This window comes from Mobula hypostoma, chromosome 6, assembly GCF_963921235.1.
Source record: "Mobula hypostoma chromosome 6, sMobHyp1.1, whole genome shotgun sequence".
In the NCBI taxonomy this organism is placed as follows: domain Eukaryota; kingdom Metazoa; phylum Chordata; class Chondrichthyes; order Myliobatiformes; family Myliobatidae; genus Mobula; species Mobula hypostoma.
Genome location: NC_086102.1, coordinates 95,833,555 through 95,860,347, shown reverse-complemented (window position 1 = coordinate 95,860,347; position 26,793 = coordinate 95,833,555). Strand labels below are relative to the sequence as shown.

The window sequence follows — 26,793 nt, the reverse complement described above, 5'->3', positions numbered from 1 at the left end:
GATATGCAATGGCAAGCATTTAAAGATCGCATGGATGAACTACAACAATTGTTCATCCCAGTTTGGCAAAAGAATAAATCAAGGAAGGTAGTGCACCTGTGGCTGACAAGGGAAATTAGGGATAGTATCAATTCCAAAGAAGCAGCATATAAAGTAGCCAGAAAAAGTGAGGACTGGGAGAAAATCAGAGTTCAGCAGAGGAGGACAAAGGGCTTAATTAGGAAGGGGAAAAAAAGATTATGAGAGAAAACTGGCAGGGAACATAAAAACTGACTGTAAAAGCTTTTATAGATATGTGAAAAGAAAAAGATTGGTTAATACAAATGTAGATCCCCTACAGACAGAAACAGGTGAATTGATTATGGGGAGCAAGGACATGGCAGACCAATTGAATAATTACTTTGGTTCTGTCTTCACTAAGGAGGACATAAATAATCTTCCGGAAATAGGGGACAGAGGGTCCAGTGAGATGGAGAAACTGAGGGAAATAAATGTTAGTAGGGAAGTGGTGTTAGGCAAATTGAAGGGATTAAAGGCAGATAAATCCCCAGGGCCAGATGGTCTGCATCCCAGAGTGCTTAAGGAAGTAGCCCAAGAAATAGTGGATGTATTAGTGATAATTTTTCAAAACTCTTTAGATTCTGGGCTAGTTCCTGAGGATTGGAGGGTGGCTAATGTAACCCCACTTTTTAAAAAAGGAGAGAAACCGAGAATTATAGACCGGTTAGCATAACATCGGTAAACAACAGGAATTCTGCAGATGCTGGAAATTCAAGCAACACACATCAAAGTTGCTGGTGAACACAGCAGGCCAAGCAGCATCTATAGGAAGAGGCGCAGTCGATGTTTCAGGCCGAGACCCTTCGTCAGGACTAACTGAAGGAAGAGTGAGTAAGGGATTTGAAAGCTGGAGGGGGAGGGGGAGATGCAAAATGATAGGAGAAGACAGGAAGGGGAGGGATAGAGCCGAGAGCTGGACAGGTGATAGGCAAAAGGGGATACGAGAGGATCATGGGACAGGAGGTCCGGGAAGAAAGACGGGGGGGGTGACCCAGAGGATGGGCAAGAGGTATATTCAGAGGGACAGAGGGAGAAAAAGGAGAGTGAGAGAAAGAATGTGTGCATAAAAATGAGTAACAGCTGGGGTACGAGGGGGAGGTGGGGCCTAGCGGAAGTTAGAGAAGTCAATGTCAGAATGGGAATGGGATGTGGAATTAAAATGTGTGGCCACTGGGAGATCCTGCTTTCTCTGGCGGACAGAGCGTAGATGTTCAGCAAAGCGGTCTCCCAGTCTGCGTCGGGTCTCACCAATATATAAAAGGCCACATCGGGAGCACCGGACGCAGTATATCACCCCACTGCATCCGGTGCTCCCGATGTGGCCTTTTATATATTGGTGAGACCCGACGCAGACTGGGAGACCACTTTGCTGAACATCTACGCTCTGTCCCCCAGAGAAAGCAGGATCTCCCAGTGGCCACACATTTTAATTCCACATCCCATTCTGACATGTCTATCCACGGCCTCCTCTACTGTAAAGATGAAGCCACACTCAGGTTGGAGGAACAACACCTTATATTCCGTCTGGGTAGCCTCCAACCTGATGGCATGAACATTGACTTATCTAACTTCTGCTAGGCCCCACCTCCCCCTCGTACCCCAGCTGTTACTCATTTTTATGCACACATTCTTTCTCTCACTCTCCTTTTTCTCCCTCTGTCCCTCTGAATATACCTCTTGCCCATCCTCTGGGTCACCCCCCCCCCGTCTTTCTTCCCGGACCTCCTGTCCCATGATCCTCTCGTATCCCCTTTTGCCTATCACCTGTCCAGCACTCGGCTCTATCCCTCCCCCTCCTGTCTTCTCCTATCATTTTGCATCTCCCCCTCCCCCTCCAGCTTTCAAATCCCTTACTCACTCTTCCTTCAGTTAGTCTGACGAAGGGTCTCGGCCTGAAACGTCGACTGCGCCTCTTCCTATAGATGCTGCTTGGCCTGCTGTGTTCACCAGCAACTTTGATGTGTGTAGCATAACATCGGTGGTGGGGAAAATGCTAGAGTCAATTACCAAAGATGTGATAACAGCACATTTGGAAAGTGATGAAATCATCGGATAAAGTCAGCATGGATTTGTGAAAGGAAAATCATGTCTGACGAATCTCAGAATTTTTTGAGGATGTAACTAGTAGAGTGGATAGGGGAGAACCAGTGGATGTGGTATATCTGGATTTTCAAAAGGCTTTTGACAAGGTCCCACACAGGAGATTAGTGTGCAAACTTAAAGCACATGGTATTGGGGATAAGGTATTGATGTGGATAGAGAATTGGTTGGCAGATAGGAAGCAAAGAGTGGGAATAAACGGGACCTTTTCAGAATGGCAGGCAGTGACTAGTGGGGTACCGCAAGGCTCAGTGCTGGGACCCCAGATGTTTACAATATATATTAATTACTTAGATGGGGGAATTAAATGCAGCATCTCCAAGTTTGCTGATGACGTGAAACTGGGCGGCAGTGGTAGCTGTGAGGAGGATGCTAAGAGTATGCAGGATGACTTGGATAGGTTAGGTGAGTGGGCAAATTCATGGCAGATGCAATTTAATGTGGATAAATGTGAGGTTATCCACTTTGGTGGCAAAAACAGGAAAACAGATTATTATCTGAATGGTGGCCGATTCGGAAAAGGGGAAGTGCAACGAGACTTGGGTGTCATTATACACCAGTTATTGAAAGTGGGCATGCAGGTACAGCAGGTGGTGAAAAAGGCGAATGGTATGCGGGCATTTATAGCAAGAGGATTCGAGTACAGGAGCAGGGAGGTACTACTGCAGTTGTACAAGGCCTTGGTGAGACCACACCTGGAGTATTGTGTGCAGTTTTGGTCCCCTAATCTGAGGGAAAGACATTCTTGCCATAGAGGGAATACAAAGAAGGTTCACCAGATTGATTCCTGGGTTGTCAGGACTTTCATATGATGAAAGACTGAATCAACTAGGCTTATACTCATTGGAATTTAGAAGATTGAGGGGGGATCTTATTGAAACATATAAAATCCTAAAGGGATTGGAAAGGCTAGATGCAGGAAGATTGTTCCCGATGTTGGGGAAGTCCAGAACGAGGGGTCACAGTTTAAGGATAAAGGGGAAGCCTTTTAGGACCGAGATGAGGAAAAACTTCTTCACACGGAGAGTAGTGAATCTGTGGAATTCTCTGCCACAGGAAACAGTTGAGGCCAGTTCATTGGCTATACTTAAGAGGGAGTTAGATATGGCCCTTGTGGCTAAAGGGATCAGGGGGTATGGAGGGAAGGCAGGTACAGGGTTCTGAGTTGGATGATCAGCCATGATCATACTGAATGGCGGTGCAGGCTCAAAGGGCTGAATGGCCTACTCCTGCACCTATTTTCTATGTTTTCATCTCTCCCTCTCTCTCCCTCTCATCACTACCTGGGTGCCACAGTTTCTCCCTCTCACACCCTCCCTCTCACTCTCCCCATCCTCTCTCTCTCTCGCACTCCCCCCCTCCTCTCCCCTCACTGCCCACGTACCACCACTTCACCTCTCTCCCACTCTGCCTCTTTCCCTCTCCCACTCTCACTATCCCCCTCTCTCCCTCACTCTGTCTGTCTCTTTGGTGCATAACCAGGTGCCACCACTTCTCCCCCTTTCTCTCTCTCACAATCTCCCCCAACATCTCACTCATCCTCATCCAAGTTCCACCACTTCTCCCTCACTCCCCCCTCTCATCCCTACCCAAGGGCCTCCACTTCTTCCTCTCTCACTTTTTCCCTCTGCCTCACTCCCTCTCTCTATCCCTCTCACCCTCCCTCTCATCCCTACCCAGGTTCCAACCCCTCTTTCTCTCTCTCTCTCTAGCTCCCTCTCTCCCTCCCCTCTCATCCCTACCCAGTTTCCGACTCGCTTCTCTCCCCCTCCCTCACTTCCCCTCCCTCCCTCTATCCTTCTCACACTCCCTCTCATCCCTACCCAGTTTCTGACCCCCCTCTCCAGCTCCCTCTTCCTCCCCTCTCTTCTGCCCTCTTCCTCCCTCTATCCCTCACCTTCCCTCTCATCCCTACCCAGATTCTGACCCCCCCTTCTCCCCCCTCCTCTCCCTTCCCCCTCTCCAGTTCCCCCTCCCTCTCATCCCTACCCAGTTTCTGACCCCCCCTCTCCCCCTCGCCAACTCCCCCCTCCCTCTTCCTCTCACCCTCCCTCCCTCTCATCCCTACTTAGTTTCCAACCCCCCTCTCACTCCCCCCTCTATCTCTTGCTCTCTCACCCTCTTCCTCCCTCTCTATCCCTCTCGTCCCTACCTAGGTACAAACCCCCTCTCTCTCCGTCCCTCACTCCCCCCCTCCCATCTCTTCCTCTCCCTCCCCCTTCCTCTCCATCTCTTCCTCCCTTTCATCCCTACCCAGGTTCCGAGCCCCCTCTCTCCCTCCCTTTCTCCCCCTCCTCCCATCTCTTCCTCTCTCTTCCCCTCTTTCTTCCTCCCTCTCATCCCTATCTCTTTCTTCCCCTCTTTCTTCCTCCCTCTCATCCCTATCCAGGTTCCAACCCCCCTCTCTCCAGCTCCCTCCCCCTCTATCTCTTCCTCTCTCTTCCCCTCTTCCTCCCTCCCACCCACCCTCTCATCCTTACCTAGGCGCTTCCACTTCTCCTCTCTCTTGATCTCCCAATAACTTGAAGCATCTTGCCATGTTAATGAAGTATCAAATATCCTTCTTTGATCATTCAGTAATTTAACATGTCTTGCTCGGTAAAGAACAAATTTCACTGAAACCAACTTCCGCAAAATCTGCACTACTTAAATGTTGAAAGTTACCGTGAACTCAGCAATAAACTATAATAATGCATTAGTTTTATTAAAATCATTATTTGGTAAATTTAATTCAGAATAAGAATGAATAATATTATTTTCTACTCTGAACAGGAGTTGAGATACTAAAATCCAAACAATTTTATGAACTAATTTTATAGTCATAGTTATACATAATAAAAGGGCTTCCTGTCCATCCATCCTAACCATCCAGGCTGGCCTTATTTACACGCGGTTGGCCGTACTCCTCGAAACCTCTCATAGCAGTATGCCTGTCCAAATATCTTTCAAATATTGTAATTGCAGTCACCTTCACCACTTCCTCTGGCAGCTTAATCCATTTGCTTACCACCCTCTGTGTGAAAAACCCGCCACTCTGATTCCTTTTAAATTTTCCCATTTCATATTCAACTCTACTCCTCTAGTTTTTTTATTTCCAATCGTGGAGAAAACTACTGTGACCATTCACCTTATCTATGCCCCTCGTGAAGTTAAATACCCCTATAAAATCCCTATATAAATACCACTATACAAATACCCCTATTGTCACAATGCGGTGCTGGAAACAGACCCAAATGCAAGACACAAACACTGAAGTACAAGGAACAGGACTTGACTAGAGTAGGGACGTGACAGGATTCAGGCAAGGAGCAGGGACAAGTATGCAGAGTTGGTAGGGAAAGTGGGACCAGGACAAGGAACCATGGACAAGGAGACAAGACTTGGACTCCGAGCCCGAGACTGGACAAGGACCCAGAACCTGGGTCTTGCCTCAGGCTCGGAACCCAGAACCAGGCATGACATGGCTTGAGGCTTGGGGTCTGGGGTCTTGAGCTTGGCTTGGGGTCCTCGAAGCTTGGGGTCTGGGGTCTTGAGCTTGGCTTGGGGTCCTCGAGGCTTGGGGTCTGGGGTCTTGAGCTTGGCTTGGGGTCCTAGAGGCTTGGGGTCTGGGGTCTTGAGCTTGGCTTGGGGTCCTCGAGGCTTGGGGTCTGGGGTCTTGAGCTTGGCTTGGGGTCCTCGAGGCTTGGGGTCTGGGGTCTTGAGCATGGCTTGGGGTCCTCGAGGCTTGGGGTCTGGGGTCTTGAGCTTGGCTTGGGGTCTGGGGTCTTGAGCTTGGCTTGGGGTCCTCGAGGCTTGGGGTCTGGGGTCTTGAACTTGGCTTGGGGTCCTCGAGGCTTGGGGTCTGGGGTCTTGAGCTTGGCTTGGGGTCCTCGAGGCTTGGGGTCTGGGGTCTTGAGCTTGGCTTGGGGTCCTCGAGGCTTGGGGTCTGGGGTCTTGAGCTTGGCTTGGGGTCCTCGAGGCTTGGGGTCTGGGGTCTTGAGCTTGGCTTGGGGTCCTCGAGGCTTGGGGTCTGGGGTCCTGAGCTTGGCTTGGGGTCCTCGAGGCTTGGGGTCTGGGGTCCTGAGCTTGGCTTGGGGTCCTCGAGGCTTGGGGTCTGGGGTCCTGAGCTTGGCTTGGGGTCCTCGAGGCTTGGGGTCTGGGGTCTTGAGCTTGGCTTGGGGTCCTCGAGGCTTGGGGTCTGGGGTCTTGAGCTTGGCTCGGGGTCCTCGAGGCTTGGGGTCTGGGGTCTTGAGCTTGGCTCGGGGTCCTCGAGGCTTGGGGTCTGGGGTCTGGGGTCTTGAGCTTGGCTTGGGGTCCTCGAGGCTTGGGGTCTGGGGTCTTGAGCTTGGCGTGGGGTCCTCGATGCTTGGGGTCTGGGGTCTTGAGCTTGGCTTGGGGTCCTCGAGGCTTGGGGTCTGGGGTCTTGAGCTTGGCTTGGGGTCCTCGAGGCTTGGGGTCTGGGGTCTTGAGCTTGGCTTGGGGTCCTCGAGGCTTGGGGTCTGGGGTCTTGAGCTTGGCTTGGGGTCCTCGAGGCTTGGGGTCTGGGGTCTTGAGCTTGGCTTGGGGTCCTCGAGGCTTGGGGTCTGGGGTCTTGAGCTTGGCTTGGGGTCCTCGAGGCTTGGGGTCTGGGGTCTTGAGCTTGGCTTGGGGTCCTCGAGGCTTGGGGTCTGGGGTCTTGAGCTTGGCTTGGGGTCCTCGAGGCTTGGGGTCTGGGGTCTTGAGCTTGGCTTGGGGTCCTCGATGCTTCGGGTCTGGGGTCTTGAGCTTGGCTTGGGGTCCTCGAGGCTTGGGGTCTGGGGTCTTGAGCTTGGCTTGGGGTCCTCGAAGCTTGGGGTCTGGGGTCTTGAGCTTGGCTTGGGGTCCTCGAGGCTTAGGGTCTGGGGTCTTGAGCTTGGCTTGGGGTCCTCGAGGCTTGGGGTCTGGGGTCTTGAGCTTGGCTTGGGGTCCTCGAGGCTTGGGGTCTGGGGACTTGAGCTTGGCTTGGGGTCCTCAGGGCTTGGGGTCTGGGGTCTTGAGCTTGGCTTGGGGTCCTCGGGGCTTGGGGTCTGGGGTCTTGAGCTTGGCTTGGGGTCCTCGAGGCTTGGGGTCTGGGGTCTTGAGCTTGGCTTGGGGTCCTCGAGGCTTAGGGTCTGGGGTCTTGAGCTTGGCTTGGGGTCCTCGAGGCTTGGGGTCTGGGGTCTTGAGCTTGGCTTGGGGTCCTCGAGGCTTGGGGTCTGGGGTCTTGAGCTTGGCTTGGGGTCCTCGAGGCTTGTGGTCTGGGGTCTTGAGCTTGGCTTGGGGTCCTCGAGGCTTGGGGTCTGGGGTCTTGAGCTTGGCTTGGGGTCCTCGAGGCTTGGGGTCTGGGGTCTTGAGCTTGGCTTGGGGTCCTCGAGGCTTGGGGTCTGGGGTCTTGAGCTTGGCTTGGGGTCCTCGAGGCTTGGGGTCTGGGGTCTGGGGTCTTGAGCTTGGCTTGGGGTCCTCGAGGCTTGGGATCTGGGGTCTTGAGCTTGGCTTGGGGTCCTCGGGGCTTGGGGTCTGGGGACTTGAGCTTGGCTTGGGGTCCTCGGGGCTTGGGGTCTGGCGTCTTGAGCTTGGCTTGGGGTCCTCGAGGCTTGGGGTCTGGGGTCTTGAGCTTGGCTTGGGGTCCTCGAGGCTTGGGGTCTGGGGTCTTGAGCTTGGCTTGGGGTCCTCGAGGCTTGGGGTCTGGGGTCTTGAGCTTGGCTTGGGGTCCTCGAGGCTTGGGGTCTGGGGTCTGGGGTCTTGAGCTTGGCTTGGGGTCCTCGAGGCTTGGGGTCTGGGGTCTTGAGCTTGGCTTGGGGTCCTCGAGGCTTGGGGTCTGGGGTCTTGAGCTTGGCTTGGGGTCCTCGAGGCTTGGGGTCTGGGGTCTTGAGCTTGGCTTGGGGTCCTCGAGGCTTGGGGTCTGGGGTCTTGAGCTTGGCTTGGGGTCCTCGGGGCTTGGGGTCTGGGGTCTTGAGCTTGGCTTGGGGTCCTCGAGGCTTGGGGTCTGGGGTCTTGAGCTTGGCTTGGGGTCCTCGAGGCTTGGGGTCTGGGGTCTTGAGCTTGGCTTGGGGTCCTCGAGGCTTGGGGTCTGGGGTCTTGAGCTTGGCTTTTGGTCCTCGAGGCTTGGGTTCTGGGGTCTTGAGCTTGGCTTGGGGTCCTCGAGGCTTGGGGTCTGGGGTCTTGAGCTTGGCTTGGGGTCCTCGAGGCTTGGGGTCTGGGGTCTTGAGCTTGGCTTGGGGTCCTCGAGGCTTGTGGTCTGGGGTCTTGAACTTGGCTTGGGGTCCTCGAGGCTTGGGGTCTGGGGTCTGGGGTCTTGAGCTTGGCTTGGGGTCCTCGAGGCTTGGGGTCTGGGGTCTTGAGCTTGGCTTGGGGTCCTCGATGCTTGGGGTCTGGGGTCTTGAGCTTGGCTTGGGGTCCTCGAGGCTTGGGGTCTGGGGTCTTGAGCTTGGCTTAGGGTCCTCGAGGCTTGGGGTCTGGGGTCTTGAGCTTGGCTTGGGGTCCTCGAGGCTTGGGGTCTGGGGTCTTGAGCTTGGCTTGGGGTCCGGGGACTTGAGCTTGGCTTGGGGTCCTCGGGGCTTGGGGTCTGGGGTCTTGAGCTTGGCTTGGGGTCCTCGGGGTTTGGGGTCTGGGGTCTTGAGCTTGGCTTGGGGTCCTCGGGGCTTGGGGTCTGGGGTCTTGAGCTTGGCTTGGGGTCCTCGGGGCTTGGGGTCTGGGGTCTTGAGCTTGGCTTGGGGTCCTCGGGGCTTGGGGTCTGGGGTCTTGAGCTTGGCTTGGGGTCCTCGGGGCTTGGGGTCTGGGTTCTTGAGCTTGGCTTGGGGTCCTTGGGGCTTGGGGTCTGGGGTCTTGAGCTTGGCTTGGGGTCCTCGAGGCTTGGGGTCCTCGAGGCTTGGGGTCTGGGGTCTGGGGTCTTGAGCTTGGCTTGGGATCCTCGGGGCTTGGGGTCTGGGGTCTTGAGCTTGGCCTGGGGTCCTCGAGGCTTGGGGTCTGGGGTCTTGAGCTCGGCTGGGGTCCTCGAGGCTTGGGGTCTGGGGTCTTGAGCTTGGCCTGTGGTCCTCGAGGTTTGGGGTCTGGGGTCTTGAGCTTGGCTTGGGGTCCTCGAGGCTTGGGGTCTGGGGTCTTGAGCTTGGCTTGGGGTCCTCGAGGCTGGGGGTCTGGGGTCTTGAGCTTGGCTTGGGGTCTGGGGTCTTGGCTTGGGGTTCTCGAGGCTTGGGGTCTGGGGTCTTGAGCTTGGCTTGGGGTCCTCGAGGCTTGGGGTCTGGGGTCTTGAGCTTGGCTTGGGGTCCTCGAGGCTTGGGGTCTGGGGTCTTGAGCTTGGCTTGGGGTCCTCGAGGCTTGGGGTCTGGGGTCTTGAGCTTGGGGTCCTCGAGGCTTGGGGTCTGGGGTCTTGAGCTTGGGGTCCTCGAGGCTTGGGGTCTTGGGTCTTGAGCTTGGCTTGGGGTCTGGGGTCTTGAGCTTGGCTTGGGGTCCTCGAGGCTTGGGGTCTGGGGTCTTGAGCTTGGCTTGGGGTCCTCGATGCTTGGGGTCTGGGGTCTTGAGCTTGGCTTGGGGTCCTCGAGGCTTGGGGTCTGGGGTCTTGAGCTTGGCTTGGGGTCCTCGAGGCTTGGGGTCTTGAGCTTGCCTTGGGGTCCTCGAGGCTTGGGGTCTGGGGTCTTGAGCTTGGCTTGGGGTCCTCGAGGCTTGGGGTCTGGGGTCTTGAGCTTGGCTTGGGGTCCTCGAGGCTTGGGGTCTGGGGTCTTGAGCTTGGCTTGGGGTCCTCGAGGCTTGGGGTCTGGGGTCTTGAGCTTGGCTTGGGATCCTCGAGGCTTGGGGTCTGGGGTCTTGAGCTTGGCTTGGGATCCTCGAGGCTTGGGGTCTGGGGTGTTGAGCTTGGCTTGGGATCCTCGAGGCTTGGGGTCTGGGGTGTTGAGCTTGGCTTGGGATCCTCGAGGCTTGGGGTCCTCGAGGCTTGGGGTCTGGGGTCTTGAGCTTGGCTTGGGATCCTCGAGGCTTAGGGTCTTCATCTTGAAATGCAGAGTCTGATAACTCAAAGACTGGAACAGAGAGATTGAATGGGAACTGAACATCAACATAGAGCCTGGACTTATCCTTCAACAAGCCAGGACTCATCTTTAACATAACACAAACATTAGACAGGACAGAACATAAATACAGAGTTGGGACTTATCCTATGACAAGCCAGGACTCAACTTCATCTCCACACCAAGGTGAGACAGGTCCCTCCATCAGGTAACAGCAGAACAGCTGGACTTACCCAACAGAGGCAAGGATAAGACAAGACAGGTCCCCTCACAGGGCAACAGCAAAACAGCCTGGCTTACCCCACAGAGGCAAGGACAAGAGACAAACACCAAAGAACAACAGACAGTTCCATCTCTGCTCCAGGGAAGCTCCGAGTCTCAGTTCAGCCAGCAACCTCAGCTGGCTACGGAAACAACTAGATCCCTACCTAGCTCGGAATGGCTGGCAGCCACTCAGCTGACCCGGGAAACAGCCAAATCCATACCGCAAAGACCACTCCAATGAGTGGCAACAAGGCTCCATGAAGCAGTGGTCCTCCAACCAGGCCTAGAGATCACAAATGGTTTCACTGGCCTTCCATCAGCAGGTTGCTCTCTGGGGAACTGACAAGACAAACCAGCAGTCTGTACTCAATCCCAAGGCTACTTATATTGCAAGCCCAAAGATGGCAATCAGGTGCCCATGATTAATTCAAACAAGGGGCAGCTGGAAGACCCGGAGTCCTGAGTCCACGGACCGGACTGTGAACCGGAATGCGGACTTCACAGACTGAACCATGACACCAACATAAAATCCCTATAAATACCCCTATATAAATATCCCTATATAAGTACCCCTATATAAATGCCCCTATATAAGTACTCCTATATAAATACCTCTATAAAATCACCCCTCAGCCTTCTGTTCTCCAGGGTAAACAGACCCAGCCTGTCCAGTCTTTCCTTGTAACTCAAGCTCTCCAGTCCCAGTAACATCATGACCCTTGCTTCACCCTTTCCAGCTTAATGACATCCTTGTTGTAGTCAGGGAGCCAGAACGGTACATAATACTCAACGTGGCCCACCAGTACAAGTGTATCCTGACATCCAATTTTGAAAGTCAGGTTATTATATCTGAACATTTATTGGAAATTGGTAATTGATGTGAATAAAAATGACCAGAGGTCTTTCAGCTTTTTGAGCACCTTCTCCCTTGTAATAGTAACTGCACTCACTTCTCTTCCCTCACACACTGCAACATCTGGCACACTTGCTCGCATCTTTCGCTGTGAAGACTGATGCAAAATACTCAGTTCATCTGCCATCTCCTTGTCCCCTGTTATTATTTCTCTGGCCTCATTTTCTAGCAGTCCTATATCCACTGTCACCTCTTATTTTTTACATACTTGAAAAAGCTTTTACTATCTAGTTTGATAGTGTTTGCTAGCTTGCTTTCTCATATTCCATCTTTTCCCTTCTAATGATTCTTTTAGTTGCTCTCTGTAGGTTTTTAAAAGCTTCCCAATCCTCTGTCTTACCACTAATTTTTGCTTTGTTGTATGCCCTCTCTTTTGCTTTTACAATAGCTTTGACTTCCCTTGTCAGTCACGGTTATACTATTTTGTCATTTCAGCATTTCTTCGTTTTTGGAATACATCAGTCCTGCACCTTCCTCATTTTCCCCTGAAACTCACACTATTGTTGTTCTGCTGTCACCCCTGTCAGCATCTCCTTCCAATTTACTTTGGCCAACTCCTCTCTCATACCACTGTAATTTCCCTTACTCCACTGAAATACTGTTTTGTCAGACTTTACTCTCTCCCTATTAAATTTCAAATTCAATACAATCATATTGTGATCACTGACTCCTAAGGGTTCTTTTATCTTAAGCTCCCTAATTGCCTCCAGTTCATTGCATAACACCCAATCCAGTATAGCTGATCCCTTAATAGGGTCAACAACAAACTGCTCTAAAAGCCGTCTCGTAGGCATTCAAAAAACTCACTCTTTTAAGATCCATTACCAGCCTGATTTTCCCAATCAACATGCATGTTAAAATCTCCCATGACTGTCATAACATTGCTCTTTTGACATGCCCTTTCTATTTCCTTTTGTAATGAGGTTAATGAGCTTGCAGTGGGATCTGGACCAGCTGGAAAAATGAGCTGAAAGCTGGCAGATGGAATTTAATACAGACAAGTGTGAGGTGTTGCACTTCAGTAGGACCAACCAGGGTAGGTCTTACACAGTGAACGGTAGGGCACAGAGGAGTGTGGTCGAACAAAGGGAGCTGGGAATACTGGTCCATAATTCGTTGGAAGTGGAGGCACAGGTAGATAGGGTCGAAAAGAAAGCTTTTGACACCTCGGTCTTCATAAATAAAAGTACTGAGTACAGGAGATGGGATGTTATGTTGAAGTTGTATAAGACATTGGTGAGGCCTAATTTCGAGTTTTGGTCACTCACCTACAGAAAAAATGTAAATAAGTTTGGAAGAGTACAGAGAAAATTTAGAAGGATGATGCCAGGACTGGAGGACCAGAGTTATAAGGGAAGATTAAATAGGTTAGGACTTTATTTCTTGGAAAGTAGAAGATTGAGGGGAGATTTGATAGACATAAACAAAATTATGAAGGGTATAGGTAGGGTATACAAGCAGACTTTTTCCACTGAGGTTGGGTGGGACTATAACTAGCGGTCATGGGTTAAGGGTGAAAGATGAAATGCTTAAGGAGAAAATGAGGGGAAACTTCTTCACTCAGAGGATTGTGAGAGTGTGGAATGAGCTGCCAGCTCAAATGGTGTATGTGAGCTTGATTTTAACATTTAAGAGACGTTTGGACATGTACATGGATGGCAGGGTTATGGAGGGCTATGGTCCTGATGCAGGTCGATGGGAGTAGGCAGCTTAAATGGTTTGGCATGGCATAGATGGGCCGAAAGGTCTGTTCTATGACTCTATGACTCACTTTTCTATGACTCTATCACTCTATAACTCTAAATTCTATGATCCTAACCCCAGAATAACTATGAAAATAGAACGTGATTTGGGGAGCTTGCTTGTGAACAGAGATTTCTAACATTATTTGGAGGATTTGATGGTGCTGACATGGAGAATATTAATAGAGGCTTTGACAGTGCTAAAGTTCCTGTTATAATAACTATCAATATTTTGGTCAGTTCACCTGCTTCCACTCCAGTTCTTCTCTTGGTGGTACTTCAGGAAATTCCATTGCACAGTTCATGTAGGACATGTGTAAGATTTTGGTGGCATTGTACACATTGTACTCAGTCATCTCGTGTTTGTTACAATCCAACATCTGATCTTGTTGGTAGTTTGAATTGCTCGGGGACATGGCACATTTACTCAAGTGGCATTGGTCTTCATAATGCTTAGTACAAGTTGACATTGAGGGAGATGATGAAGATGGTGATGAGTCAAGCCTTTTGTTGCCTTGGTCATTCAGCAGTGTTTCACAGACCCTGCCATCATGATCTAGCTTCTTTGAAGGATATTGCTCCAAACAGTGTTTCTTCTGGTATGTTTCTTCACACTTTTCCAGACTTCTCTGTACCCTGAGTAGGGATTTAAACTAAAAGGAATGCATGAATCTTAATGCCAACACTGGCATTAACACATATCATCAGAAAAAAATAGCATGTAAGAGTTGATCTCCAGCTTTTGCCAGAAGATGCCAAGCCATTTATGTGCAATTGAATCTAATGTTGCTGATGAATGACAGCTATCCTCAGAATCACCTTCAAATTACTTATTGAAAAACACGAGGAACACTAAATTAACCCTCAAAAGCATCAGCTCTAGAGGTAGCTTAAGACCAGAGAATGCATCACAAAGCTTAACAACAGGCAGGGATGATGAGAGCATACAGATGATGTGTGTGTGATCTTTCAAAGGGTACCTGACACATAATAGATTTGGTAACAGGTACCATTTGAAGGACCTACCCACAGTTCAATCTGGGTAACACAAAATACTGGAGGAAATCAGCAGATCAGGTAGCATCGATGGAAATGAATAAATATTTGACATTTGGGGCCAAGACCCTTCTTCAGGACTGGAAAGGAAGGGGGAGATGGCAGAATAAAAAGGTGCACGAAGAGGAAGGAGGATTAGCTAGAATATGAAAAGTGAAGCCATGTGAATGTGGGAAAACCTGCAGAAGAAGGAATCTGATAGGAGAGGAGAGTGGACCATAGGAGAAAGGGAAGAAGGAGGGGTGACAGTGGAAGGTGATAGGCAGGTGAGGAGAAGAGGAAAGAGGCCAGAGTGAGGATTAGAAGAGGGAAGGGGGAAAAAATTATTGGAAAGAGAAATCGATATTCATGCCATCAGGTTGGAGGCTACCTAGATGGAATATGGCATGTAGCTTCTCCATCCTGACTGTGGTCTCATCATGGCAAAAGAGGAGGCCATGGACCAACATGTCGGAACAGGAATGGGGATTGGAAATAAAATGGTTTCCACTTTCGGTGAAGGAGCAGAAGTGCTCGACAAGGCAGTCCCCTGATTTACATCGAGTCTCATCAGTGTAGAGGAGGCTGCATTTGGATAACCGGATACAAAAGACAGTGCCAGCAGGTTCACAGGTGAAGTGTTTCCTCACCTAGATGAACTGTTTGGGGCCCTGAACAGAGGTGAGGGAAGAGGTAAATGAGCAGGTGTAGCATTTCTGTCACCTGCAGGGGTACGTGGCAAGAGGGAGATTAGTCGGGAGGGATGAAAGGACAACAAAACACAAGACAGAGTGATCCCTGCAGAAAGCAGAAAGCAGAGCCAGGTGGGGGAGTGGTGGTAAAGATATGTTTGGTGGTACGATCCCATTGAAGTTGCAGATGCGTTGGATATCGAGGTTCCCCTTTTTCCATTATTGATGCTGTCCTCATCCGCATCTCCTCCATTTCCCAGACATCCACACTCACCCCATCGCCCCACCAGCTTAACAAGAGTAGAGATCCTCTTGTCTTTACCTACCACCCCATGGGCCCCCACATCCAACACGTCATCCTCCACAACTTCAATAGGTTCCTATGTAAATGAGAACCAATATACAATAGATTTGGTAATGGCTTTGTTGAGCACCTCTGATCCATCTGCCAAAAGTGTAATTTCCTGGTGGCCAACCATTTTAATTCCTATCCCCATTCCCATTCCGATATGTCAGTTCATGGGCTCCTCTTTTGCCATGATGAGGCCACTCTCACGGTGGAGGAGCAACACCTCATAATCTGTTTAGGTAGCCTCCAACCTGATGGCATGAACATCGATTTCTCCTCCTGCTATTTATTATTCCTCCCCCTTCCCTCTGCTTCTAATCCCCACTCTGGCCTCTTACCTCTTCTCCTCACCTGCCTATCACTTCCCCCTGGTGCCCCCCCTTCCCTTTATCTCATGTTCCATTCTCCTCTCCTATCAGATTCCTTTTTCTCCAACCCTTTACTCTTCTCACCCACCTGGCTTCACCTTTCACCTTCTAGCTATCCTCCTTCCCCTCCCCCCACCTTTTTATTCTGACATCTTCCCCCTTCCTTTCTAGTCCTGAAGAAGGGTCTTGGCCTGAAATGTCAAATGAAGAGCAGACTATCTGTTGGATGGAAGTGACCAACAACTCTGACAGAGGCAGATGCCAAGTTTTTAAGCTCACAGTGGGAGGTGGTGCTTTAGCACTGCTGGCCCACCACCTCGAGGGAGTCTTGATCATAAGCGGGCCGAAACTCCTGAAGACAGGTGGCAGATCAACTGATGATCCCACTGGTGAAAGCACAGGACAGTTAACATCTTAGTCCACATGTATTTTTACCGCATTTCCATAGATGCTGCCTGACCTGCAAGTTCCTCCAGCATTTTTTGTGTGTTACTCTGGATTTCTAGCATCTGCAGAATCTCTTGTGTTTATTCTAACAAGCAAATCTGAAAAGAATGTTAATAAAGTGCAAGGCTTTTTATTAGAGTCAGAATACACTTGCAATTTCAAACAAGTGACTGTTGTGTACATTCAACCACAATTCAAATGCAGGAATATATTTCAGCTACCATGGAGAGCTACGATCAGATGGGAACTTATATTCAACACCAATTGGTCTTGAAACAATATAGACACTCATTAGCAAATTAATTAATTAAAAAGATGCCAGGATCTTGGGGAGGAATTGCTGGAAGAGTCCATTTCCACTGTTGTACGGCGAAGAGATTCTGTGCACAGCATGTCTAAGTTGGCTCTATTAGATTTAAGGAAGCTCTAATTAGGTACATTGGGGAGGGAGAGACTCATGATGCCATTATATCTGTATGTATATTCGATGGTAAAATGCATGTTTATTACCAAATTATTGTCAACAGAAAGAGATCATCTCTCCTTGATTTTCCGTCCAATCTTACTTGCCCTGCTGGAACAATCAGTACAATGACTTTGCTTTGAATAGTGGTGCTTGTAAAATATTATTTCTCCCTTACCCTTTGTCTTTCTATTGAAGCCAGGAAATCCAGGTCTGTTGTGTCTGAGATCCCACCATGGATCACTAGCACCTTAGAGTCAATAACTGTTGCTAATGGCAGCCATCTGAACACATCTTGGACAAGTTGAAGTATTCTTTTCCCTTGTGTCTAAACAAAGGATTGATAACAAGCTGAAAGCATCATGCAAAATTTTTTTGTCAAAGGCTTTTATTTCTCAAGAGTAATCAACCACAAACATTCGGAAACTGAGATTTCTCTCGGACCATAAGGGAAGTTGCAATGCAAGTTCTCGAACCATGCATCCAGTAGTCAGAGAGGACAGAAAGGTCAGATGCAGCCTCTGATGACAGGCTCCAAGTAACAGAAGAGGAGATGTGAGAGCAACAGCAGTCTAACTCCTGCACCCTACATATCGAGCAGAGTAAAAAAAATGACAGATAGGCAGCACAGTCTCCTCTGAGGAAACAGCTGGAAAACGAGAGCCTCTGAGGTCAGCTCTCTGAGAGGCTCCTTAATCGTGGCCTGCCCTTTACCCTATTTCCCCTGATCCCTTCCCATCTGCCTCGATTACTGAAATACGCCTTCTTTTACCTGCAGCTGTCCAGCTCCTCAGACACACCTGGGTCTGTCTCCCTCAGTAGATCCTTTCTCAGAAATGACCAACATTCATGGACATTTCTGGATGTCATGATGACAGTCACACAGCAAACAACTGCTGCTGTTGCTGTCAACTGGTTCTACTGAATTTTAGTGTCAGCCACAACTTCACACTGCTTGACTGTTACCTTTGTCCACTGTCAGTAAATTTGGTAAGGTGACCACAAACAGCAGGTGGAGAAGTAACTTTAAGCAGCTTATTTTATTTTACCCATACCAATAAAGGGCTGCTCCTTTAGAACTGATATGAGGAGGAATTTCTTCAGCCAGAAGGTGGGGAATCTATGCAATTTATGTCCACAGAGGACTGTGGAGACCAAGGCAGTGGGTGTATTAAGGCAGGTATTGATAGATTCTTCATTGGAAAGCTTAGGACGGGGTTAAAGGTTACAGGGAGAAGGCAAGAGAATGAAGTTTGGAGGGAAAAAAAATCAAACATGATTGAATGGTGGAATAGACTCGATGGGCCTAATTCTCCAATATCTTATGACAACAAAACTTAGGTATTTTTAGCACAAAAACAGAAAGTCTTAGAAGTAATTAGTAACCAGCCGGCATCAAAGGAGAAAGAAAAACATTCGATGTTCCAAGTTGCTGCTTGGCCTCTGTCGGTCAGGGTCAAACATGGATGTTGCCTCTTCACTGTTGAAGTTGCCAGAGTGAAACATAGACACGTATAAACATAGAAAACCTACAGCACAATACAGGCCCCTCGGCCCACAAAGCTGTGCCGAAAATGTCTCTACCTTAGAAATTACCTAGGGTTACTCTATTTTTCTGAGCTCCATGTACCTGTCCAGGAGTCTCTTAATAGACTGTATCGTATCCACCTCCACCACTGTCGCCGGCAGCCCATTCCATGCACTCACCACTCTCTGCATAAAAAACTTACTCCGACATCTCCTCTGTACCTACTTCCAAGCACCTTAAAACTGTGCCCTCTCGTGCAAGCCATTTCAGCTCTGGGAAAAAGCCTCTGACTATCAATGTCTCTCATCATCTTATACACCTTTATCAGATTACCTCTCATCCTCCATTGCTCCGAGGAAAAAAGGCCGAGTTCACTCAACCTATTCTCATAAGGCATGCTCCCCAATCCAGGCAACGTCCTTGTAAATCTCCTCTGCACCTTTTCTATGATTTCCACATCCTTCCTATAGTGAGGCGACCAGAACTGAGCACAGTACTCCAAGTGGGGTATAACCAGTGTCCTATATAGCTGCAACATTACCTCTCAGCTCTTAGACTCAATCCCACAATTGATGAAGGCTAATGCACCATATGCTTTCTTAACCAGAGTCAACCTGCGCAGCAGCCTTGAGTATCCAATGGACTCGAACCCCAAGATCCCTCTGATCCTCCACACTGCCAAGAGTCTTACCATTAATACTATATTCTGTCATCATATTTGACCTACCAAAATGAACCATGTCACTCCTATTTGGGTTGAACTCCATCTGCCAATTCTCAGCCCAGTTTTGCATCCTACCAATGTCTTGCTGTAACCTCTGATAGCCCTCCACACTATCCACAACACGCCCAACCTTTGTGACATCAGCAAATTTACTAACTCATCCCTCCACTTCCTCATCCAGGTCATTTATAAAAATCACGAAGAGTAAGGGTCCCAGAACAGATCCCTGAGGTACACCACTGGTCACGGTCCTCCTTGCAGAATATGACCCATCTACAACCAGTCTTTGTCTTCTGTAGGCAAGCCATTTGTGGATCCACAAAGCAATATCCCCTTGGATCCCATGCCTCCTTACTTTCTCAATAAGCCTTGCATGGGGTACCTTATCAAATGCCTTGCTGAAATCCATATACACTACATCTACTACTCTTCCTTCATCAATGAGTTTAGTCACATCCTCAAAAAATTCAATCAGGCTCGTAAGGCATAGCTTGCCTTTGACAAAGCCATGCTTACTATTCCTAATCGTATCGTGGTAAGATATGGAGAGCAAGATGTTACCGGTGCAGCAGGCTCACCCTTTCCATGCAACTAATGTATCCAAAGGAATGATACAGGTCGTGACAGGTTATTTGAGGTGCATGCCATTGGAAGCATTTAATAGATTGTGGGAGCTTATCCCACTATTCCTGCACCCCAGAGATCCTTAAGGAACCAGGTCACTGACCTGTCATCAAAACCGGGAAAAGTTTGGAATCTAATTGTGTCTTTTAAGTTAGAGACACAAAGGACTACAGATTCTGGAATCTGGTGCAACAGACAAGTTGCTGGAGAATCTCAGAAAGTCAGGCAGCATTTGTGAGAGATTTAGAAACAGTTGGCCATTCATCAGAACTGGCCAATTCTGACACAAATGAGAAGGCTGATTATCTGAAGCTTGCGAATTCAACATCAAAATGGATGAGCAATTTAGAAAAGCAAGTGCTGCTCCTTGAAGTTGCGTTGGGGTTTGTCTGAGTAGCAGGAAGAGCCAAAGGCAGGGCTGAAGTTGAAAACTGAAATGACCAGCAATTGGTATCCTGGTGCACCAAATAGTGCAGACCTGCAAAATGGTCCCTTGTTGGATATTTGCAGCATTTTCCATTGCACTAACTGCATTCTTTGTTTCTCAGTTTGCAAACTGTTCTTTTCTTCCCTCATTCATTTTTTTTTCACTTATACTTCCTCCAGATATACCTCCTTTTCCCCAAAATTGATTAGCATCTCCCTAGCCTAGAACAAGGGGTTTAGATGGGGTGGAGTTTGTTAGGTGAGTTCAGGAAGGTTTCCTGACACAATATGTAGATAAGCCTACAAGAGCAGAGGCTGTACTTGATCTGGTATTGGGAAATTAGCCTGGTCAGGTGTCAGGTCTCTCAGTGGGAGAGCATTCTGAAGATAGTGATCACAATTCTATCTCCTTTACCATAGCACTGGAGAGGGATAGGAACATACAAGTTAGGAAAGCATTTAATTGCCATAAGTATAAAAGCATAATTGGAGTAAGGGGAAATATGAGGCTATCAGGCAGGAACTTGGAAGCATAAATTGGGAACAGATGTTCTCAGGGAAATGTACAGAAGAAATGTGGCAAATATTCAGGGGATATCTGCATGGTGTTCTGCGTAGGTACGTTCCAATGAGACAGGGAAAGCATGGTCGGGTACAGGTACTGTGGTGTATAAAGACTGTAATAAATTTAGTCAAGAAGGAAAGAAAAGCCTACGAAAGGTTCAAAAAACTAGGTAATGATAGAGATCTAGAAGATTATAAGGCTAGCAGGAAGGAGCTTAAGAGTGAAATTAGGAGAGCTAGAAGGGGCCATGAGAAGGCCTTGGTGGACAGGATTAAGGAAAACCCCAAGGCGTTCCACAGGTATGTGAAGAGCAAGAGGATAAGACATGAGAAAATAGGACCAATCAAGTGTGACAGTGGAAAAGTGTATATGGAATCGGAGAACGTAGCAGAGATACTTAGTGAATAGTTTGCTTCAGTATTCACTTCGGAAAAGGATCTAGGTGATTGTAGGGATGACTTACAGTGGACTGAAAAGCTTGAACATGTAGATATTAAGAAAGAGGACGTGCTGGAGCTTTTGGAAAGCATCAAGTTGGATAAATTACTGGGACCGGACGAGATGTACCCCAGGGTACTTTGGGAGGCGAGGGAGGAGATTGCTGAGCCTCTGGCAATGATCTTTGCATCATCAATGGGGACGGGAGAGGTTCCAGAGGATTGGAGGGTTGCGGATGTTGTTCTCTTATTCAAGAAAGGGAGTAGAGATAGCCATGGAAATTATAGACCAACGAGTCTTACTTCAGTGGTTGGTAAGTTGATGGAGAAGCAGGATTTATGAACATTTGGAGAGGCATAATATGATGAGGAATACTCAGCATGGCTTTGTCAAAGGCAGGTCGTGCCTTACGAGCCTGATTGAATTTTTTGAGGATGTGACAAAACACATTGATGAAGGTAGAGCCGTAAATGTAGTGTATATGTATTTCAGCAAAGCTTTTGATAAGGCATCCCATGCAAGGCTTATTGAGAAAGTAAGGAGGCATGGGATCCAAGGGGACCTTGCTTTGTGGATCCAGAACTGGCTTGCCCACAGAAGGCAGAGTCATATTCTGCATGGAGGTCGGTGACCAATGGTGTGCCTCAGGGATCTGTTCTGGGACCCTTACTCTTCATGATTTTTGTAAATGACTTGGATGAGGAAGTGGAGTGATGGGTTAGTGAATTTGCTGATGACACAAAGGTTGGGGGTGTTTCAGTTAGTGTGGAGGGCTGTCAGAGGTTACAGCAGGGCATTGATAGGATGCAAAACTGGGCTGAGAAGTGGCAGATGAAGTTCAACCCAGATAAGTGTGAAGTGGTTCATTTTGTTCAGTTAAATATGATGGCAGATTCTTAGCGGTGTGGAGAATCAGAGGGATCTTGGGGTCCGAGTTGAGTGAACTCGGCTTTTTCTCCTTGGAATGACAGAGGATGATGGGTGACCTGATAGAGGTCTATAAGATGATGAGAGGCATTGATCACGTGGATAGTCAGAGGCTTTTTCCCAGGGCTGAAATGGGTGGCACAAGAGGGCACAGTTTTAAGGTGCTTGGAAGTAGGTTCAGAGGAGATGTCAGGGAAATATTTTTTACGCAGAGAGTGGTGAGTACATGGAATGGGCTGCCAGCGATGGTGGTGGAGGTGGATATGATAGGGTTTTAAGGGGCTCCTCAATAGGTACATGGAACTTAGATTAATGGAGGGCAATGGGTTACCCTGGATAATTTCTAAGGTAAGGGCATGTTCGGCACAGCTTGTGGGCCGAAGGGCCTGTATTGTGCTGTAGATTTTCTATGTTTCTATGTTTCTCAGCCTCTATACATATTACCTCTGCTCTCTCTATCTTCTCCCTCCTCTGCAACTTAAGGCGCATGAAAACAAAGCCTTTATCAGGATAAGTTGTTGTCATGCAGAGACGTTGTTGTGTGAGGGACAGGACTGGCAGCTCAATGTTCCTGGGTTTCTTTTCAGGATGTGATAGAGAAGGGGTAAAAGAGGTGGAGGGGTTGCATTACTGATTCAATAGTCCCATTTAAGATCAGAGAAATGGATGCAATGTACAAGCTGGAATTCTTGTTCTTAGGAGAATATTGTAGCAGTCTTCCGAGAGGACACACTGGAGGGCACATCAAAGAAGCAACTAGAGTGCAGCTCAGAAATAGGATAGGAAAAAATACGTTGATGGGATTATTTTATTGGCTCCTCAATAGCCAATGAGAAGTAGAGGAACAGATATGCAAAATATGGAAAAGTGAAGAAACAACAGGGTTGTCATTATGGGTCTTTAACTTTCCCAGTTTTGATTGAAAACTGCCTGAATACAAAAAGCTCAGATAAGGCAGGATTTCATCAGTGCAACCAAGTGCAACTCATATGAAGAGTCCTCCTAGAGGGATAAACATAAATGACATAGTTTTGGGAAATAAGCCAAGAGACAGGATCAGTGGCATTCTTTTTGTTCAATAGGGATGCTCCAGTTAATTTTGGATCAGTGAGACTCACATTGGTGGTACAGAAGTTATTGGAAAAGTTACTAAGGGATAGGATTTATGCACATTTGAAAAGGCCCGGCATTCTGGAACATTTTCCAAACCTTCTACATCCTTCCAGAAATGCACACAATATTTATCGCTACCCCCTCACTCAAGGTGTTTCCTACCGCCCTTCTCTGTAGCTTTGGGAGTTGTTACTGAAGTTACTTTGGTTTGTTACTGAGTTTGATGTGAGGGCAGCACAATATGCTGTTAATCCAGGCTGTCTATGTACATTATCAGACGCATGTAAGGATAGAATTAATAAAAAGAAAAATCCTTACCTTGTACTTCCGCAAAACTTCTTTTTGAAAACCATACCTGAAACATTTAAAATAAATGAACAATGTGCACAACTTTACTGATTTACTGTCCAAATTCCCTCACATGAATTCACAACCCCAAAGGCTTAATACAAAATTATCTGTTGCATTACTTCTTCCCAAAATTTAACAAAATATTAAAGTCAATTACTTTCTAGGTGTGAAATGAGGATATTTATTTTTCCCACACACAGGACTGATGATGAATATTTGACCTTACAATGAAACAGACTCAGCAGCAGTTTTTAGATGGGAATTGAATCGGGAAAGTAACTAGAAGCAGCAGCAGATGGGTCTTATTGGAGCAAGATGCTTCAATGAGTCCACTTCCAACCATCTGCACGTGGTAGGCCCTCATTCTGTGCATGGAGTTCAACTGCAGCCAGTCGCCAGCAATGATATCGGTGTGCAACATGTGTACTGTACATTAAAGTAATTTCGCAAGCATCGGCAGATGTTCTTATCACTGCATAAGTATGAACTGCTAGAGAGACTCAGCGAGTCACAGAATGAGATTTCTCTTTATTAAGCATATTGCAATAGGAACTTGTCATTGCAAATGTCTCGGCATTACATCACCTGCATAGGCTTCCGAACTCTCGTCAAGTCCGGCAATGTCAAAGAAAATGATTGAGAGGCACATGTTCACCTTATATTCATAACATAATCCTCGTGATTTCCTCTGTTTAAATGGACATCGTTTGGAAAGATCAGAAGAAATGCAAAGAGGATAATTATAACCTCCATGGAATTTTCCCCTCTGTCAACAAAGTCCCCATTAAACACGTAAGGTTTCTCTGGCATAGGAAGGCCATTCTGTGAAACCAAATGTACATGGTTAAAGGAAAACAGAGTAACATTGAATAATAGTCCATTTGCTACATTTTAAAGTAAACACAAAACAGCATTTCACTTAAGTGCCTTCCATGCACCTTGTAAGCCCTGAAGCACCATAGGCCAACACATTCTACCACAACATGCAACAGTCAATTTTAATGGAGACCAAGCAATCTATAATGATGGCACTGAACTGACTGTGGTTTCAGGTTACCTACTCCCATTTTCTTCCTTTTCTTTCTTCTCATAATCGATGCAGTTTTGCCCACACACACCACAAACCCCATTATACTTTTACTCTTCCCTCCTCTATCCAATCCATTCTGCTAGGCACCCACACATCGCACTGAGTCCACTCCCTCTACTGTCCCATCTGCCCAGCCCAGCTTCCTTTGTTGCTTCCGTGTTCAAATCAGAGTCCAGCATCCATAGCCCTTTGTCACATTCACCTCTCGCTTACCATCTTGTCACTATTACCATTCTCCCCTGCTCTACCAAGGTAAATCCTGCTGTGATCCGGTTAGAGTTAAATAGCTGTGTTGCTGGGTGGTGAGGCACATTGGGCTGGAAGGGGCTGTCCACACCGTATCTCTGAATAAATAAGTAACGATTTCTGCTGGTACCTCATAGCCCCTCTGAGTCCCATTAAATCTCTCTCACATAAAACCTAAGCCCTCTAGTTCTTGATTCCCCAACCCTGGAAAGACACTCAGAGTATTCACCTATGCCCCTCATGATTTTTTACGCCTTAATAAGTTGTACCCTCATTTCCCATAGTTCCAATGACTAAAGTACAAGCTTTCACAACATCTTTCTCAAGTCCTGACAACATCCTTGTATATCTTTTTCTGCTCCTCAGAAATCTTCCTCTGGCTCCACGCCTTCCCCATGGCTGTTTACACCCCTTGCCTCTTTATATCCCACGCCTCTTTACAACCCTTGCCTCTTGATACCCCTTATCTCTTTATGCCCCATGCCTCTTTATACTCCTTGACTCTTTATACCCGTTGCCTCTTTATACCTCTTGTCTCTTTATACCACTTGCCTCTTTATACCCCTTGTCTCTATATACCCCTTGCCACTTTATACCGCTTCCACTTTTATACCCCATCTCTTTATACTCCTTGTCTCTTTATACCCCTTGTCTCTTTATACCCCTTGTCTCTTTATTCCCTATGCCTCCTTACAACCCATGTCTCTTTATACCCCTTGCCACTTTATACCACTTCCATCTTTATAACCCATCTCTCTTTATACCCCTTGCCTCTTTATACCCCATGTCTCTTTATACCCCTTGTGTCTTTATACCCCTTGTGTCTTTATACCCCTTGCCTCTTTATACCCCATGACTCTTTATACCCCTTGTCTCTTTATACCCCATGTCTCTTTATTCCCCACGCCTCTTTACACCCGACGCCTACTTATACCCCTTGCCTCTTTATACCCCATGTCTCTTTATACCCCTTGTCTCTTTATACCCCTTTTCTTTTTATACCCCATGTGTCTTTATTTCCCACGCCTCTTTACACCCCACGCCTATTTATAACACTTGTGTCTTTATACCCCTTGTCTTTTACACCTCATGTCTCTTGATACCCCATGCCTCTTTATACCCCTTGCTTCTTTCTACCCCATGTCTCTTTATTCCCCACGCCTCTTTACACCCGACGCCTACTTATACCCCTTGCCTCTTTATCCACTTGTCTCTTTATACCCCTTGTCTCTTTACACCCCTTGTCTCTTTATACCCCACACCTCTTTATCCTCCATGTCTCTTTATACCCCTCGCCACTTTATACCCCTTGCCTCTTTATACCCGTTGCCTCTTTATACCCCTTGTCTCTTTACAACCCTTGTCTCTTTACAACCCTTGTCTCTTTATACCCCTTGTCTCTTTATACCCCAAGCCACGTTATACCCCTAGTCTCTTTATACCCCATGTCTCTGTATACCCCATGCCTCTTTATACCCCTTGTCCCATTATACCCCATGCCTCTTTATATCCCTTGTCTCTTTATACCCCTTGTTTCTTTATACCCCATGCCTCTTTATACCTCATGTCTCTTTATACCCCTTGTCACTTTATACCTCATGTCTCTTTATACCCGTTGCCTCTTTATACACTATGTCTCTTTATACCCCTTGTCTCTACATACCTCACACCTCTATATACTCCTTATCTCTTGATACCCCATGTCTCTTTATACCCCTTGCATCTTTATACCCTTGTCTCTTTATACTCCTTGGCTCTTTATACCCCTTGTCTCTTTATACCCCTTGCCTCTTTATACCTCATGTCTCTTTATACCCCATGCCTATTTATACCCCATGTCTCTTTGTACCCTATGCCTCTTTATACCTCATGTCTCTTTATACCCCTTGTCTCTACATACCCCACACCTCTATATACTCCTTCTCTCTTGATACCCCATGTCTCTTTATACCCCTTGCATCTTTATACCCTTGTCTCTTTATACCTCTTCGCTCTTTATACTCCATGTCTCTTTATACCCCTTGTCTCTTTAGACCCCACGCCTCTTTATACACCACGCCTGTTTATACCCCTTGTCTCTTTATACCCCATGTCTCTTTATACTCCTTGTCTCTTTATACCCCATGTATCTTAACACCTTATGTCTCTTTAATACCACATGTCTCTTTATACCTCATGCCTCTTTACACTCCACACCTATTTATACCCCATGTGTCTTTATACCCCTCATCTCTTTATACCCCTTTTCTCTTTATACCCCATGACTCTTTATTCCCCACACTTATTTATACCCCATGTCTCTCTATAACCCTTGTCTATTTACACCTCATGTCTCTTTATACCCCACGCCTC

At 47.7% G+C, this 26,793-nt stretch overlaps 1 protein-coding gene across 1 annotated transcript in view; it reads right to left on the bottom strand.

Annotated features, from left to right (window-relative positions):
• ppef1 (protein phosphatase, EF-hand calcium binding domain 1) overlaps positions 1 to 26,793 on the bottom strand; it is a 151,671-nt gene that overhangs the window by 80,444 nt on the left and 44,434 nt on the right. Inside the window, exons 5-8 of the mRNA XM_063052536.1 lie at positions 23,761 to 23,927; positions 23,073 to 23,109; positions 16,588 to 16,737; positions 13,301 to 13,708 (exon numbers count right to left, since the gene is read on the bottom strand). Of these exons, the coding sequence (XP_062908606.1) occupies positions 13,301 to 13,708; positions 16,588 to 16,737; positions 23,073 to 23,109; positions 23,761 to 23,927 (762 nt within the window). The remainder of the gene's footprint in view (positions 1 to 13,300; positions 13,709 to 16,587; positions 16,738 to 23,072; positions 23,110 to 23,760; positions 23,928 to 26,793) is intronic.